The sequence below is a fragment of the Setaria italica genome, chromosome VII (assembly GCF_000263155.2).
Source record: "Setaria italica strain Yugu1 chromosome VII, Setaria_italica_v2.0, whole genome shotgun sequence".
Taxonomy (NCBI): domain Eukaryota; kingdom Viridiplantae; phylum Streptophyta; class Magnoliopsida; order Poales; family Poaceae; genus Setaria; species Setaria italica.
In genome coordinates, this window is record NC_028456.1 from 29,272,879 (window position 1) to 29,289,879 (window position 17,001).

Consider the following 17,001-nt stretch of genomic DNA (forward strand, 5'->3'; position numbering starts at 1 on the left):
GCCGCCCCGGCCCGCTGCCACCACCTCACCTCGCCCCGCCACCGCTCCTCACTGCCGGTGAGGGGCGCGCGGAGGAGGGAGGAGGCAGACGTGAGAGGGAGGAGGAAGTGAGAGAGAGGAGGAAGGGATAAGGAGGTGGAGGAGTTAATGGCGCGCGGGGGAGGCAATGCGAAAAAATCTAAGTCCTCGCGGTGCAGTGCGTGCAGGGAGGGGTGGCGGCGGATGGGGTTTTAGTACCGGGTGGGGTTCCCACACGGTACTAAAGGCCCCCCTCTAGTACCGGGTGGAGGCCCCACCCGGTAATAGACTGCCTCCAGGGGCTCCCAAACTTGGAACAGGTACTAATACTAATTAGTACCGGGTCCAAACCTAACTGGTAAAAATGCTCGGGACGAGAGGTCATATTTCTAATAATGGCGGTTGCGTGGGATCGGATTTGTAAAAGCTAGCCTGCCAAATGCTCTGCTGGTTTAGTTCTGGAATGGTTCCTACAGTTAGTTCTTTAGCTGGTGAGATCATAACAATCCGCATTCTACAAAATTAATAACGAAAAGACTTTTTATAGTTCATCACTTTCAACTCTTAGTCATGCAAAAAGATAAGATGTGTGCATTTCATACGATTTATTTATTTATTTAGCAAGAATTTCTATTTATACTATTAGCTCAAATTAATTAATGTTAGGTTAGCATGCGACAATTTCAATTTCCACACATAGTCCTATGTACTCATGTGTAAGCAAATTTCCACACATAGTCCTATGTACTCACGTGTAAGCAATGGATATTCATATATATTTTTTTCCGATGAATCTCTTGGTGTCACAAAGTTTTCCTCTCTTGAAAACTGCGTTTTACTCCGTAGATGGTTTTTATCCCAGCCGTTCAGTTCACATGAAGATATGTAAGTTCTTGTCCTTTCGAAGCGTATTTCATGCATACACAATTTATTTTTTGAACCATGTCAGATAGGTGTCAGGAATAGGTAAGGGAATCTTCCTGTGCAAGGTGACATAAAAGTCCTTTGGTCAGTGTTTTATTATTGGAGTTGTGGACTACTCTCCACCACTCGTTCAAAATAATTTGAATGCATGGTTCATATTTATTGTACCATACTTCCACATGACTCAAATAATTTATTGCTTCCATATTTAATAATATTTTTGCTCATGCTTATCCCGCACTTCGGTACCCTAATCGCTATTATATGGGTGATATACACTCGTTGTACATAAAAAACACATGGTACAACAGACGACTCAAATATTTTATTGCCTACATATTTAATAATATTTTTGCTCGTTTTTATCAAGCCCCTTGGTACCTTGCCTAATCCTGCTATATGATGATATACATCCATTGTACATACTCACTTCAAAGACAACATTACCAAATATCGCATGAGAAAGAGAGAGCATTTGGGCAACATGTATACATAATACATCCTATAAAAAGACCATGGTACATATCTTTTACACCAACATGAGCTAGTATTAACCTACTTGCTAAAATCTCGGTTCATCTTAGTGTACACCCCAGTACCGCAATGCACAGTTACAAGTACCATTTTATTCTTTTCATGCACGATAAGATAAATCCTAAACATATTCCGCATTTTATTATAAGAATATCACGGTACTGCATATGTACAGGAGCAAGAGAAACTCAGAAACCATGTGAATAAAAGCAAAACAAAGAAAAATTGCTCTTTGCACATATGTACAGGAACAAGAGATCAAAAGAAACAAAACAAGATCTTAATCTATCCCTAGCACACGCAAGTAGATCAAGAGAGAACTCGAGTTAAAGGAGAAATAATGATCAAGAACAAATCACGACCAAGTAGAAAACGAAGAGTTACATTGTTTTTGGGATGGAGGAAGTATATGACATATTGATCGGATATAATTCAGACGAATAGGGTACCATCACATATCTCGAAAACATCCTAGATGGACAGGATAGTTCCTATTGACACTCTAGTGTATATAATCTTCATTCCTTCTCTCTCTGGTATGTTTGATTAACCATCTTATCAGGCTCAGGCCACTTGATAGAGTTAGGGCCTGTTTGGGAAGGGGGTGTTAAAGTTTAACACCCCCTTTTTAACAGATTTTAACACTTTTGGTTGCCAAACACAAGTGTTAAAGATGAAGTGTTAAAATTTAACACCCCTCTTTTCATAAACACATGGAGGGGGTGTTAAAATGTGCTAAAGGTGTTAAAAGTGGTCCCCCTCCCCACTTATTCCCTGGTTGCCCCCCTCTCTCTCCTCTTCTCTCTCCTCCACTGCCCCCATCTTCCTTCCCCGATCCGCACGTCGCGCACCGCCGCCAGTCCGCCCGTCGCGCCGCCGCTGGTCCGCCCATCGCGCGCCACCGCCGGTCCGCGCCGCTCCTGCGTCGGGATGCCACGCTGGGCAGCACGCGGCGGGCTCGCGCGGGCGGCAGGCGGCGGCCAGCGCGGGCGGCCTCGCGTGGGCGGCGGCTGGCGCGGCCGGCGGGTGCGGGCGCGGGCGAGGCCGATCCGGTGGTGTGGGGACCGGCGGGCGGCGCAGGTGGTGGCGGTGGGGGCTCGGGCGGGCGCGGTGGTGGCGTTGGGGGCTCGGGCGGGCGCGGCCGCTAGCGCCGCGGTAGGGGACGCCGGCGGCGGGGCGGGGCCGGAGGCGGCATGCGCAGGGGAGGGGCCGACGGGGCGGCCGGCAGCGCCGACTCCGACGTTGGCGCCGGGCACGGCGTGGACCGAGCAGGGGTGGGGCCGGAGGCGGCAGGCGCAGGAAAGGAGGAAGAAGGAAGGAGGAGGAAGGAGAAGAAGGAAGAAGGGGTATTTGGCTGCCATTGAGAGGAGTAATGAGGGGTAAAGTTGTCAATTACAACCTAAGGTGTTAAATTTTAACAGATCATCCAAACACCTCAAGATACTAAAGTTTAACACCTTTATTTGAGGGTGTTAAAGTTTAACACCCTGTTAAATTTTAACACGCCCTTCCCAAACAGGGCCTTAGTTGACGGATTCGTCATCCTACCACCCTAGGCAGCTAGGAAATTGTTTTGTCATCCTGTGTACTTTGAAACATTCTGGTATTTGAACTTTTTGCATGCATGTTATAATAACCAACGCACGATGCAATTATTGTACAACCTAAGAAGGTAAGATGCCAATAATGGTGCATATACTCCAGTTATACATACAGCACTTGATTTTCTTGACCTCTGCATGCCGCTATTTGACAGAGATGTAGGTTAACTATACATTAACAGCTGCTATTTGACCCTAGAATTCCAGCGATGTAACTTAATTAGCACCTTCCTGCATGAATTTGAAATGGAGAAAATCAGACGTAGTAACAACAAACGATAATTTAGCCCCTATTTGGTTTCTTTAGTTCCTACTCTGTTTGGATCTAGAAACTAAAGTCCATTAATGCAGATGAACAAAGACGATATTACCTCTAATCAATGCACAAAGAAGGGTGGGAATAGGCAATAAATAAGGGGAATGGGTGTCTTCAATTGCTAATAATGCATGCACTCACGTTTTTCCTTGCTGTGTATTTTCTTAAGCGGTGACTGTTGAACTTGCATTTTGATTAATGACGATTAGTCACTGTTCTGACGATATGATGAGCTATAATAACACTTATCCGTTAATCTGAGGAAGTGAGAAGCCATCAGCGGTCGCCTATCAGAGCTCAGAGTATCTGGTGAATGAATGGGTGATGATGCCTGATGGGTGATGTGACTTTTGAGCCGGTGCCGGCTGCGCAGAACTGTCGACCGGCCGCCGGGCGTCATCGCATCTCAGGAAGACGGCGACGGGTACGGGGGCTATCGGCCTGGCCGTTCGAAGGGGACCGCCGCCTGAAAGCCGCGGCGCAGCACGTACGGGCAGTCGCGCACCAACTCAGATCTCGCCGTTGGGCAGACGGGCCGAGGAGACCACCATCCATGGAACGGTTGTTCCACCAAGTTCAGGGACGGACGGGGCTGTGTCCGTTTCCGTTCGGCGATCGGCCGATAGGGTACGGTAGCGCGCCATGCCACTCCCCACTGGTGGCGCTTTTGCCTTTTACGGCGCCTGGTCCCGCGGCCCCGGCACGTGACGCGCGCCAGGCGCCACGTACACGGCCGGCCAAGCTTGCGTACATGCAGCATGTGCCGTGCTGCTGTGCCATATATATACGCATGCCTTTAGTACATCGTACACGGACGGGTTTTAGATTTACCGAGATGCACGGCACGGTCGAGAAGACGGGTGCAAGTGCGTGTAAACTAGGGCTTATTAGCTCGTTGGAAATTCAGGGCATCCAACCAAAACAGCACACAACTCTGAGACTCAACACAGGCGCGGTAGTAGTGGTAGCATCTAGCTTCAGAGACGGAACGACGATAATTTCCACACGAAGGCCGCGCAAAAAGCTGCGTGACGTTAGTAGTTGTCTTGTTGAGGTTGCGCCGCTGCACGACGAAGCTATAGCTAGCTAGCACCGTGATCGACCACGACTCGCGAGCTTTCGCCGGACCCTCATCTCTTCCCTCGTCTGCTTGCTTGTTTGCTTGTCTCGCACGTTCCGTCTGGAGGAGAGATACACCACCCCACAGCGACTAGTCTCGGCTCCTGTACTAGTCGGACCGTGACGGGGTGGGCTGACAGCACCTGTGAATGGATGGAAATGTTGGAGCAAACAAAGCTATCGCGCGGCAGCTATGTTCGCAGCAGGAATATATATGCCGTGGACGGGAAAAAAGACATGGGTCTCAGGGCATCTTGCTCGACCCGTGACATCGAGGACTCCCGTGTCCTTCCAGAATTTTCGGTTCCTCCAACCGCGATCACCTCGCTCCGAGGTCTGATTTCCTATGTCGAGGGGAAGCGGGAGATGAATGAAACATGCAAGAGGCACTGCAAATACTGCATCCCTCACATGAATGTGTTGTCATGTGCGTGGTTGACCACGGCTACCCGGTGAGGCATTTGGCGGTTGACTCCAAAGTATTCACCGGTGGTTGTTGCAGCACTCTAGGCTTCCGCCTTCCGGCACGAAGGCTCGTGGCCTCGTGCACGCATGCTTAGCAATCCTACTAGCTAGGAAATCGTGCGAGCTTTGCCTGTCGTTTAGGCCGAGGAAGCTCAGATGGGCGGCTGGGCGCAGGAGCGCGCCGGACGCGGCCGAGGGAGCACGAAGGCGCCGGACGTGGCCTGCACCTGCAGCAGCCAGCAGGCGCGACTGGGGCAGGTCGGAACCGGGGCCGGCACACGTCGACGGGGTGCACACGGGGCGAGCCGGGGTGCTTTGGCCTAGGAGGATTGCTTGCCGCGGCCGCTTGGCGGGTGTGGAGAATTGGAGATGGCCGAGGCTCGAGGGCCATGGATGCCTTTCGTTCGTTTTTGAGCGCTAATAGCCAGGAAGGACCGCTGTGAACGAGCCAAGCTCGAGCGAGCTCATCGCCTCAAACTTGAGCTTGTTAATTAGAGCACCGAGCCGAGCCTCAAAACTATCCGAGCTTAGAGCTAGACTCAAGCTTGGCTCGTGATCTCGAGTCGAGCTTATAGCGAGTCAACCACAAGTAATTCACGAGTCTTGAGATTTATATCAACGTAGTTCAGCAAAGTTTATATAGTAATTGGACTAGAGGCATTGTTTACTTGTAGATATTAAGATTTGCACAGTATAATTTGGCAAGAAAATTAGAAATGGCCCATCGTAGTGCACGAGCTTATTCGAGTTTTTCGATCTTAAGTTTGAAAAGCTCATGAGCTTCGAGTTAGGCACGAGCTTGGCCCATTTAAAAGACGAGCCGATCTCGAACCAAGCTTAAGATGAGCTGAATATGATCGATTCACGAGTCTCGAGTATTTTTGACAACTCTAGGACTAGGAGGGAGGAGGAAGGGAGGGGAGGGACTTCTGTGGGCCGACATAGGCCTCCGGGCAGAGGTTGGTGTCGGACCACAAGGGAGACTGGCCCAGGCTCGGCCTACACCACACCCATAAATGAAGGCCCTGCTGCGGATCGCTATCGCTGATCGGCCTTCGTAATCTCTCTCCGATAGGCCTCAAAACGAGGTTCACCCTGCTCCCTCGAACTATTTTATTTGGTTCAATCTACGTCCTAATTAGATTTTTCTTTTTTGTTTCTTCGTGTACAAGTTGAGCTTTAATTTTAGATTTTGTCACTTGACTTGTAGCTTAATGCTCTATGTTAGAAAAATATTTTAGAAATTTTTCATGATTATTTTTTTACAATTTTGTACATCTAAGATCAATTTCATATTAAATATTCCTAACATATGAAAATAACTAAGAAAAATTTTTAGTATAATTTTTTTACATGAGGCATCATGTTTTACATCGCTCACAAAATTTGAACTCAAAATTCAACTCATACATGGAGAAATAAAAAAGAGAAATCAGATTAGGGGTTAGATTGGACCAAATGAAATAGTTTAATGGAGTAAGGTGAGCCTAAATTTTATTCAGGGGGTTAAGTGGACAAAGTGGATAGGTAAGGGGAGTAAAATGGACTTTTTTCTTTTCTTATTCCGTGATCTTCTCTTCGATAGGCCTCGAATTGGCACGCTGTAGTTGAAAAAGATAACCCTCTGATTTTACCATGCTCATCTTTCAACAGGGAAAAAGCTATGGCGCGCGTGATCACGCTGGCCCCGTGCGGCCCACGCGTGAGCTGTTGGATCGTGGTTTAATTAAGGTGGGCTTTAACTAACTAGAGTCTGGAGATACATTTATAGGCTACTTAAATGAGCTGTGCTAATTAGACAAAAGTGAACGAGCGATCGTGTGGGGGTGGAGTGAAATGTACAATCCAAGTGTTTTATTATTGTGCTTGAACTTTTGAAATGCGATAATTTTCATATGGAGTGTCCGTTTTCAAATCTAATTGCACTGATCTGCTAGTAAAACAAGATCCATAATGCATATGTTTTGGATTAATTTTATGCAGTGGCAACTTATATTATGGTATAGTAGCTAGAACCCAATGCATTGCCTACATGAAGTATCTACATAATTTGCCAGCTTGCCGCATTGTCTTTACGTGAGTTGTTATTTTAACTACCCGAAGTTGTGTACATAGCTTTTACCTAAGTTATTATATTTGTCTTTGTACTAATTTGATCAAAGACATTAGACATGCAATATAAATTGCTACAGTTTATAAATAAGTTGATACACAATCGGTGCATAATTTGTTAAATTGTCTCTATATAAGTTGTCAATTAGTCTACATGTAAGTTTAATATATAAGTTTCTACACACTTGAATACATGCAACATAAGTTGTCAGTAACATAAAATAGCTTTAAAATATATTCAACACTGGTCTTGTTTTGTAGATTTCATTGTAAAGAACACAACGGTGCAAACAATTTTGAAAATGGACACCGTACAAGAGAGTTAGAGCAACTAAATAAAATAGATTCAATTTCTCCTCGTTGATATCATCACCAAGATCACACGAAAGCGACGTGCATGCCAATTTGATTGCTTGCCGCCCAGTTTGTGTGGAGTTTCATCCTTAGAAATACTTCGCGGTATGTAACTGGATTGCATCAGAAAAATGGGAGGATATTGGAGTCGCGCGCTGACCCCTGTGCACGACCATCGCGCCGTAACGTCGTCCTTCCAACAGGTAGAATGCTCATAGCGTTCTGAAACACAGCATAAAGTTAAAGCAAAACTCAAGTCTCAAAAGACCTGAACAGAGTTACACGATTGATTTGTTATACGTGAATAAAGGATTAGTGATTGGAGGCAATAAAGGATTAGCAGAAAGGGAAGCTCTGAAGGAAAATTACATACAACATTTTATAAATCATATCTGAAAAAGGTAACTCAGGGAAAATAATGAAAAATACAGCCCACAGCAGCCCTAGGCAGCCAACAACATATGGACAATGAGTTAGATGTATGTTACACATAAACAACGCGGCTCGGTGCGCATAAACAAGTCCAAAGATGAAAGCTTCTATGTGGCTAGGGACCTCCTAGCATACCCCGGAGGTCATTGCCCCGCATATAGCATCATGCTCTACCTATAATTTTTGCTCTAAACAGCCTATCGCCGTGATTTATAACCCTTACTGCTTCAGGCAGAAAATCCCCTCGTGTCAGAACATCTTCACCATGCAGGTCAAAATCAGACGGCGGATTAAAAAAATCCACTGCTCTATATCCAAACTTACTCAGGTTTTCCCTGTTTCCTTCCAAATGGCCGCACCGGTGTTCCAATGCCTTTGTTATCATGTATCGGAACAATTCTCAACGGGTGCGCTTCAGTATTGAAAACCCACTCGTCGAAGGATATGACCGATGGTGGGGAGAAAAGCAGGTAGAGGTACTTGAGGGTCTCTGCCAGGAAGAAGCTCTGCATCATGTTGTCCTTTTCACCAGTGTTCACCTGAAGAACAAAACATCCCAAAAAAAGTCGGTCTCAGACAAGCCTTATCAAGCAAATATTCAATAGTCAAAGTCATCAGGAAAACATACATCTCTCAGTCCCACATAACCAGATTCTATGCGGGAGTTCTTTTCAAATGCCTGGAAAATGTTCCACCCCCAATCTTGGTATGTTTTATTCCCCGTTAAGCGCCATAGGTACATAAGTGATTCAACAGTCTCTGGTCTCAGGATGTTCCATGATGTGCCCACACTCATATCCTACAGTCAGTATGAAAATACCATTTAGAATTGATGGTTTGGTACAAGATTATTTTATAGAAAGAGAAAAATAAGGCTCGCCATAAACCTGTCCAGAATGGAAAAAATAGTTCTCTCCAGCCAACTTCGTGGGAGTGGTTTGGTAGAAATTATAGCAGGTCCTAGCAAGCTATGACATGAATGGGAAGGAAAAAGAAAGTCGGATAAGTGAGTAGAAAGAAAAATCATATGTATAAGCAAATACTTGAAATCTTCAATAAAAAAAATGAGGATTTACCTCTTTTGCAAGGTTCATAATTTCCTCAGATTTTTCTGGACTTTCATAACCAGAGGCTCCTAATGCCAGCATACCAGGAGCAAAGCAAGCGAGTTCATCCATCTGTGTTAGTTGCAATCAGAACTTGTCATAATTTCCTCAGATAGAACATGAGATAAGTTTTAGCAAGCAGCCTGCCAACAACTGTAAACTGAATGGGGATACTTTACCTTGTCAGATAATGAGCCACCATTCTTTTCACAAATGTAGTAGTAATTAGATGGTGTAGTTTTCTTGGTTAAACTTACTAGACCTTCCATTGATGTCTCCCACATTTGTCTGAATTTAAAACATGAATGGAATTGTTATAAAGGTCAGAATGAAAAAAATTGCAAGTCTACATGACAAACTGTGAAACCAGGCTGGCAGTTCCGAACCTGTAATGTTTTACATGCTCAGTTTTATTTCCCTGGATCCAGACCTTGAGCAAGTATTCGTAGAAGCTGAACCGAAAATGGTAGTTAGTTTTTACTTATTGAAATTTTCTCGGGACGATAGAAACTAAGGTCCACAATAGAAAACAGAGCACTATGATTACAGGAAGAAATATTTATCAAGATTTAAATGTAGTACCAGTCTATCAGAGCTAAATGCCAAAACAGAGCACTATGATTACAGGAAGAAATATTTGGTTGGAAGACAACAGTATGTTCGACATTACCTATCTCCCATAGCACCAAATGTGATAGTTGAGTATGAAGCAGTCCCAGAATGCGGATTTATGTAAATAGGAAGCAAACCATCACTAGGATATATCTTTTGAAGCTGTCTGACGACATTCTCTGCCTAGAATAAGATTGTAGCAACTCAAATAAGAGCTCAACATTGACAAAAACTGAACCAAGGAAGACATCAAGATTGAATTTAAATGGTAAACATGAATTAACAGGGCATTTTACTAGCAAGAAGTAGCAGCTTGATCCATATTGTCAGGTCATGGTAAGACATTCTACCTACCCTAACAGCCTAACCTAATTTAAAAAAATTCCCATGCATTTGGGTCAAGGTAGATTTGCACGTTTCATTTAAACACTACCAGAATGAGAAGTACATTCTTCCGAGTTTTCTCATTCTGGAGGTTTCAGTTCACATAGCGAATTATTCCTTCAGCAATGATTTGATACACTTAAGGAATTAACACCAGCAGATATCACCAAGATTAGTTGGATCACATATCAACATACAGTACGGAGGAAATGGAAACACTACAGTACAAGAAGGCCAGCTATGTTTCAGATAGAGGTAGTCAATCTAAATCTACGCATCTGATAGCATAAAACTGGTGGGGCATCTGAAAAATATTAACACAAAAAAGTGGCAGTACCTTTTGCTGGTACTTGGGATCTCCGGTCCTCTGTGACAGAGCTATAAATTCAAGTTGCTCAGTACCAGAGTCTGCAAGGATACTATCACCCTGTAGAAACAACAAAGCGTATGCAATTTATTCTTTGTTTTCTGAGTAAGGAAAGAAATAGTTCAGGTTAAAAATGTTTTTAAAACATCCAATCTAGGAATCCTCAGTGGAACAGTTGTTAGTTGCATGTGATGAGATGGAAATCAAAGCCTCAGATTACAAAAGGGGCAAAAAAGTGGCATGTGATGATTTGAAGAAGGTTACTATTAATACACCTACTTGCAAGGGATTTGAAATGCAAATATTACTTCAGTGGAATATATAATATCAATGACTCACGTTGGTCCATCCAGGATTATGAGCTCGTCCATGAGCTAGGTTTATTCTATTATAGGGGATGCCGGATGTTGTATCCCAAGCAGGTAACAGTCGATCTGTAATATCTTTAGCCTTATCGAGAAATACTTTATCACCAGACAGATCGTATGCACTAAGGAGACCTCCAACAACCCTGAATATAAACATACGAACAAAATAAAAAGTTAGACAGCATAGTTGTAGTTATGTTTTCATAAGAATCATAATGATGGTGTATCTAGAATTCTAGATAACATTCGCCTTTACATTCAAATATCTGCAAGGAACAAACTAAGTTGAGGAGATAAACACTATAATAAAGGTAAACCTTATAATGCAACCTTATGGTCGTTTCAAAAACACTTGCATCATAATCCTTGTCAAAGTCTAATGACTCCGCCACCCAGCTGTAATTGACATACATGTTAGTCAGATTGGGAGTACAGCATAAAATCAGAATAAGATACTCAAGTAATTCCAAGGGGCGTATCATCATGCAAAAATAATAATATAAAGGCAAACAAGCGGTGCACAAGAGAAAATGCAAGCAAAAGACTTGATAATTCATAAATGTTGTTGATCACGTGGAACAGATGAAAATGATAGAATAAGTAAGTAAGAGATTGTATACTCCTCCATAGTATGGGGTCAGGGAGACACATTCATGGATCTTACATTTAACTGCACCCAATAATCTTCCTTTCTAAATACAGGATTAAAAAAATAGGAGAGAGCACACAATCTAGTCTACAGAACTGAGTATTCCTACAAACTAAAATTTAACTCAGCTTTCTGACAAAACGAAAGGAGAAGTGAAAGCTTTCTGAAAAAAAGCTCAACATAATGAAAAAATAAATGGAACTCACTCTCTAGCTTTCTGAAATTCATCTTTCAGGCCCATTATATACAGTGTATCAAGTGAATCGACAAGGGTTGCTCCGAGACCACCAAAGCTATTGATACCATTCTTTGATTGTGGCTGGGAATTGGGGTGAGACAGAAGGCATTTTAATCTAGAATTAGTTAGAAAAATGCAAACAAAACTGCAGATCAGAATGACCAGACAAACCTGAAGCTCGTCCATTCCCCAGGCATACTTTACGTAGGAATTCCAAGCATGGAGCATTGCCTCTTTAACTTTTTCCCTCCTTTCATTATTGACAGGATCAATTTCTACGAGATCCTTTCTGGAATTTTTGTTACTGATTGGGTTTTCGTCCAGATGAACTCCAGCCTTTCTTAGCTGTGGAAAAGACATAACAGAACTTCCTTTTAAGGGAAACTGATTCTGGACTAAAGGAGCAACTAAGCTGGCACTTCAAAGAAAAGTTTGATTGTATTTACCTGGTCATGCAACCGATTTATATCATCTTCTAATCGAGAAATCTCAGCCTGAAAATGAGGGACGAAGAAGTTTAAAATCAGAACAAGCAGGACAGGTCCAAGTATACATTAATAAAGGAAGCAAAGGTGTGCATGTCAACATTTCCTAATCATAAAAGGAAAACGAATAAAGTCCATATGATCAAAGTTAAGTAAACAGTGCATTTTTGAGATAACTGTAACAAAGACGAATGTATCTCATGAATCAAAACTAGAAACAGAAAAGGAGGGTACAAAGTTAATAAGAAATACAAGCTTCACATTAGCAATGAATCAAAGTTCAGCATCTATTTATCAATTTTTCAGTCAGTATTCGACATATTAAAATGAGATAAAAATACATTTCCCTTAAAAATATTCTCACAGAGAGAAGTTGCGCACTCTCCACCTTCACCACACAACTTGGGAGACATTGAAGATCATCAAAATTTTCAATACAGCTGTGCATCTACTGCTAACCAGAGGAAACTCCATTTTCATCACCAATTACAGTCGAAGCCCAAGCAAAATCTTAGCTAAACGAAATTACCGTTAAAACTACAGAGAGTTTTAGTGTTCTATATCATCCCTGTCGCTACTCGTGTTCCTGTTTCTGAGGAACCACTAATTCACATCTTACAAGATCCAAATTAAAATTCTTAAATAAGCGAACAAATCCTGAACAAGTGAACATAATCTCCCAATACACGATAGACAACTCCCAACCATTTCGAGTCCTCAAACTGACGCAGTAAGATCCACGCTTAATCGCATGTTTTCGATTAACCAGATCCAGCTACAAATCAGCCTGACGACAAATCGGAACGCAAAGCAAAGCGCAACATGAACCAATCAGATCCCAGTCACTAAACTTCTCCAACCCGGATCAGGGGAGCTCCAGCGGGGCGAGAGGGGGCGCACCTCATACTCGCTGACGAGCGACTGGCGGTCCCAGAAGGCGAAGGTGGCCGCGACGAAGACGAAGAAGAGGAGCGCGAGGCGCTTGGGCCGCTTGAGGTAGTAGGCGGGGTTCAGGTACCGCCACGCCCCCGACGACGAGGAAGACGACCGGCGGGCCATGGGGGCCGCCTCCGGCGACTAGATCACCGGGATCCAAGCTCGTCGCCGCCCCCGGCGAGGTCCACGGCGATTCGCGCGTGCGCTCGGGCGTCCGTCCCCGCGTCGAATGTGTCTGTGTGTCTCTGTTTCGGCCGGGGACATCGATAGAGGGGCCTACCTGTAAATATCCACTTGAACCTTGGCAGTAGTATTTTTTTTCTTCTCCTTATTTGAATACAAAGTACATAAACTAGTGATTTTTTAAAAAATCTTATGAGATAAATGTTCTTTGAACTAGTGATTTTTCAAAAAATTATGAGATAAATGTTTATTTCTTGGAAAATTCTCTTTTACGTGATTAAGAACTGCAGCAGTTGTTTTTCTGTTCCTTATAATAATGCCTCGCAACTGATGGACATTTATTGGTTGCAGGAACGTAATAGATCGGTTCATCTTAGTATAGTAAAGTTAAAAAAAATATGGCTCAAATGTTTGAGACCACGTAATACTGGAAAATTAATTTACATCTCGTCGTTTGTCTTTGTCCTTTATTTTATGATGCATTTGCGTGGGCCTGCAGGCCATCTGACCATGTGGTAAGAAGGGTCAGGTGCGAACTACTGCGACGAGCTTGTCGGATGGAGCACATCGCTGTGGGGGTTTGCTCTAGCCAGGGTCTCAAAACCATTCGGCCTGTTAAAAACCCACAAGCAACCCTAACTATATAACACGGCAACATCCTTATCTGACCACACTCCGCACCCACCTAGGCACCTCCCGCACCCCCACCCCGCCGCCGTCCCGCGTGGCCTCTCCCGCAAACGTCCTGCGAGGCCCCGCCGCGGTGCACCATCCCATGAGGCCGCGCCCCGCCGCCGTACCCTGTCACGCCGCACCCAGCCGGCACCCCGCCCGCTCGGCCGCTCCACCCCGGGTCCCCGGCACCCCGGCCGCTCCACCCCGGCACGGCAGCACCCCGCCTCCTGCTCCTCCGCCCCGCCGCGATTCCAGCAGTCCAGGAGGTACGACGACACATCCCTTCCCTAGATTTCGAATTTCAAAGTGTCAAACTAGTATAGAGACTCAACTGATGTGTGTTTGCCTTTTTGCATTTGTAAGGAAGTGAGCAATGTCAGCTTCTGGTGCTTCGAGTGGATCTCAAGCTGCTGCTGCATCTCAAACTCGTCAATGTCTTGCAGCCAATTCAGTAACACCGCCATCCAATTCAGCAGCACCGGCAACTGATTCTGCAACCGTAGCCATTGGACACGTGATTTAGCCCAAGCCCACGTTGCTTTTTTCTAGGCCTATCAGTCAGGAAGGAAGTCGCCAATCTAGCTAGAATGGGCCAAGAATAGAATCGACGCCATCATTCATACATAGCCCACCCGATGGAATATCAATATCTGGTCATCTCGTCTCGCTTTCAACCACGTGATTGATTCAGCAGATCGCGATTTTTCAGCAAGTCTCCCCCGATTTCTTGCTTCCACTGGCCGTACCGCCGCTGTAGCTGCTGCCTCCAAAGCCATGTTAGATTTCTTCGCTTGCCTCTTTTTCTACCTTCACCATCCTTTTCCCTTGCACCAGTGTCTTCCGTTCTCTTTTGTTCCCTGTGTTGTTTGTTAGCTTCTCGTTGTGCTTAAGTGTATCTGTAATCCAGTGTTGAGAAAGCAAGTAGAAAGGGTGCAGGGAAAGGTTCAATGTATTTCGCCAGGATTTGTTGTTCACATATCTTGTCTGGTTGGGTGTATGATTCTCCCTGCCCCCCCTTTTCCCTTGTCTTGAGAGAATAATGATCTTATGGTTCTTGTGCAGGGAGGCATTTGTGGCCAGTCAGGCCCCCATCTACATGAATCAGGCTCCTCCACATGTATGTATGCATGCTCATGAATTGGCTTCTTTTGCAGCTATTCTTACACCTTTTACCTCTGGTTTATAGCATTTGATTGGTTTGAGGTGAGATTTAGATCTGGTGAGGGGAAGGAATGCTATTGAAGGATCAGTGTCCAGTTCTTAAACCTTGTCCGTTGATTTTTATAGTGCAATTTCTTTATATGAGTCATACTTTGCCATGCCCAATAAGGCAATAACCTTTGTTGAAAGTTTAGGTGTTCAGATCAATCATGCTTTTGTGGTTACCTGAGCTTAATTGCTGCAAGTCCATGCACATAAATACACTGAGTGAGCAATTTGTTTTTAACAAAAAAAATAATTTCTTTCAGGCTCAGCCATGTTCTCCATTATCATGTGTTTGTTTGGCAATAGAGAGTTGAAAATTATAAACTAACACTAGGGTGCATAAGCAATATGAATGATGCAATGTGACAAGTGTACATTTTATCAGCTGCTGTTATGCAAGCCAGAACAGTAAATGCATGTTGACATCAAATTATCTGAATGCGTTGAGAGTTAGAATCTAAATCTTACTAACATTTTTTATATTTCCTTAGATATATTTCTGTCATCAGGTTATGCACTCCACGGGAGAGCATGACAAGTTGTAATTGCTCTGTGTGCAGATGTCTAGACCATCTATTATTCTCAAGCTCATTTTGGGGCTGATCTGGGGCATCATCCACTTGGCAATCAGCCTTTTGAATTTATGGTCTCTTCTGATTTATAATCTAGAATGCTATATTATTTCGTCTGGGTTGTTGCGGAAGTATCGGTACCTCCACCTGGATCGACTGAAGTACTTGGCTATTGTGGTGGATAGCAAAGAAGCTAAAAATACCGTGAAGATCAGGCAGCTATTGTGCTGGCTCTCAACTATGGGTGTGAAGTATATATGTCTCTACGACATTGAGGGTAAGACAAATGAGTTCATCATTTGAATTTCTAGGATGTGATTTCAGTTTGAAGTTCATCCTACCCATATGATAATTTCTTTTGTGTAAATGAACATGCTTTATAAGAACTTAAGTGATTTTAAGCAGCAATACTGGGCTGTTACAATACTCGAGAGTTGGGACAGTGGCAGAGTGAACAAAACTAACTGCCCTGTTGCTTAGGCATCGTCTTCTGATGTTTTAAGTTACAGATGCATGTACTCTCGCTCTTTTTTTCTCGAGACCCGTGGGCTCTATCTAGCACACATAAGATTTATTATCTTACTATTATATGTTGCATCATAGGAGTCCTGAAGAAATCATTTAAACCGGCTATGGAGGATTCAAGAGATAGGAAGGCAGGAGAATATCTGGTAACTTACAATATTAAGCTTCTCTTACTTTGTGCATATTCTCTGCTAATTTTTCAATTTTATTAACATTTTAGCCTGTGACATTTATCCTGACTCTGTCACAAAGGCTTCAAAAAGGAGTCGAGCTAGTTTTGACTTGAGTTGCCTCTGTTATCATTTTTGCTGATAGGATAACATTTTTGCTGATAGGATAGGTTACACTAACTTGGTTGCGCATGCAAGTTATGTTTGGTCTGCCTTGTAACATATGCCTATGTGCTGATAACACTACTCAGTAGTTCCTACATTTCACCATTGTGTATCCAAATGTTTAATGTGTTGATATGTTACAAAGAAAATGTACAAACCAGTGTCCCTGAGCATGCTAGCACAATTTGATGCCTGATTTGAAACGAATTTTTCTCATCTAGGCTGACTCTAAACCTTTGTGCATTTCAGGTAAATGAGAGTTGGTACTGTTGTAACGAAGACCAGTAGCAGTTTACTCCCTCCACCATTTTTCTGCTACTGAGTATACTACTAAGTTCATCGCCACACCCCGACTCTGTATTTCCCTTGTACAAGATCGGAAGTGTCACTGACGGAATATACGGGATCATATCCCTTTGTAAAAGTCGCATCAACAGTACTGATTAATGAACCTGCCCTCGACTAAGGATGGCGGATCGGTTTCA

At 43.8% G+C, this 17,001-nt stretch overlaps 2 protein-coding genes across 3 annotated transcripts; one reads left to right on the forward strand and one right to left on the reverse strand.

The window, feature by feature from the left end:
- Window positions 1-7,794: 7,794 nt before the first annotated feature.
- On the reverse strand, window positions 7,795-13,270 carry LOC101786918 (mannosyl-oligosaccharide 1,2-alpha-mannosidase MNS1). The gene is made up of 14 exons (XM_004976672.2): window positions 12,985-13,270; window positions 12,046-12,093; window positions 11,771-11,944; window positions 11,568-11,680; window positions 11,043-11,108; window positions 10,684-10,855; window positions 10,315-10,404; window positions 9,652-9,776; window positions 9,368-9,433; window positions 9,161-9,269; window positions 8,952-9,053; window positions 8,763-8,843; window positions 8,504-8,674; window positions 7,795-8,414 (listed from the first exon to the last, which is right to left on the reverse strand). Exons 1-14 carry the CDS (start codon window positions 13,141-13,143, stop codon window positions 8,196-8,198), a joined length of 1,695 nt encoding a protein of 564 aa, XP_004976729.1. The 5' UTR covers window positions 13,144-13,270; the 3' UTR covers window positions 7,795-8,195.
- A 1,420-nt stretch (window positions 13,271-14,690) lies between these two features.
- Window positions 14,691-17,001, forward strand: LOC101753057. 2 transcript variants are annotated; one of them, XM_022828174.1, is made up of 5 exons: window positions 14,691-14,872; window positions 14,941-14,995; window positions 15,645-15,933; window positions 16,260-16,327; window positions 16,766-17,001. In XM_022828174.1, exons 1-5 carry the CDS (start codon window positions 14,826-14,828, stop codon window positions 16,802-16,804), a joined length of 498 nt encoding a protein of 165 aa, XP_022683909.1. In that variant the 5' UTR covers window positions 14,691-14,825; the 3' UTR covers window positions 16,805-17,001. The 2 variants fall into 2 exon arrangements, with proteins under 2 accessions (XP_022683909.1, XP_022683910.1); XM_022828175.1 differs by having other exon boundaries at window positions 14,696-14,865.

Excerpts from the sequence above, each read along its gene's own strand:
- LOC101786918 (XM_004976672.2), bottom strand. The coding sequence starts at position 13,143 with ATGGCCCGCCGGTCGTCTTCCTCGTCGTCGGGGGCGTGGCGGTACCTG. Across the intron at positions 11,109-11,567 it reads GAATTTCAGAAAGCTAGAGA|CTGGGTGGCGGAGTCATTAG; the intron begins GTGAGTTCCATT and ends TGTCAATTACAG. Across the intron at positions 9,054-9,160 it reads GTGGCTCATTATCTGACAAG|ATGGATGAACTCGCTTGCTT; the intron begins GTAAAGTATCCC and ends CAACTAACACAG.
- LOC101753057 (XM_022828174.1), top strand. The coding sequence starts at position 14,826 with ATGTATTTCGCCAGGATTTGTTGTTCACATATCTTGTCTGGTTGGGT. Across the intron at positions 14,873-14,940 it reads CATATCTTGTCTGGTTGGGT|GGAGGCATTTGTGGCCAGTC; the intron begins GTATGATTCTCC and ends GTTCTTGTGCAG. Across the intron at positions 16,328-16,765 it reads GGAAGGCAGGAGAATATCTG|GTAAATGAGAGTTGGTACTG; the intron begins GTAACTTACAAT and ends TGTGCATTTCAG.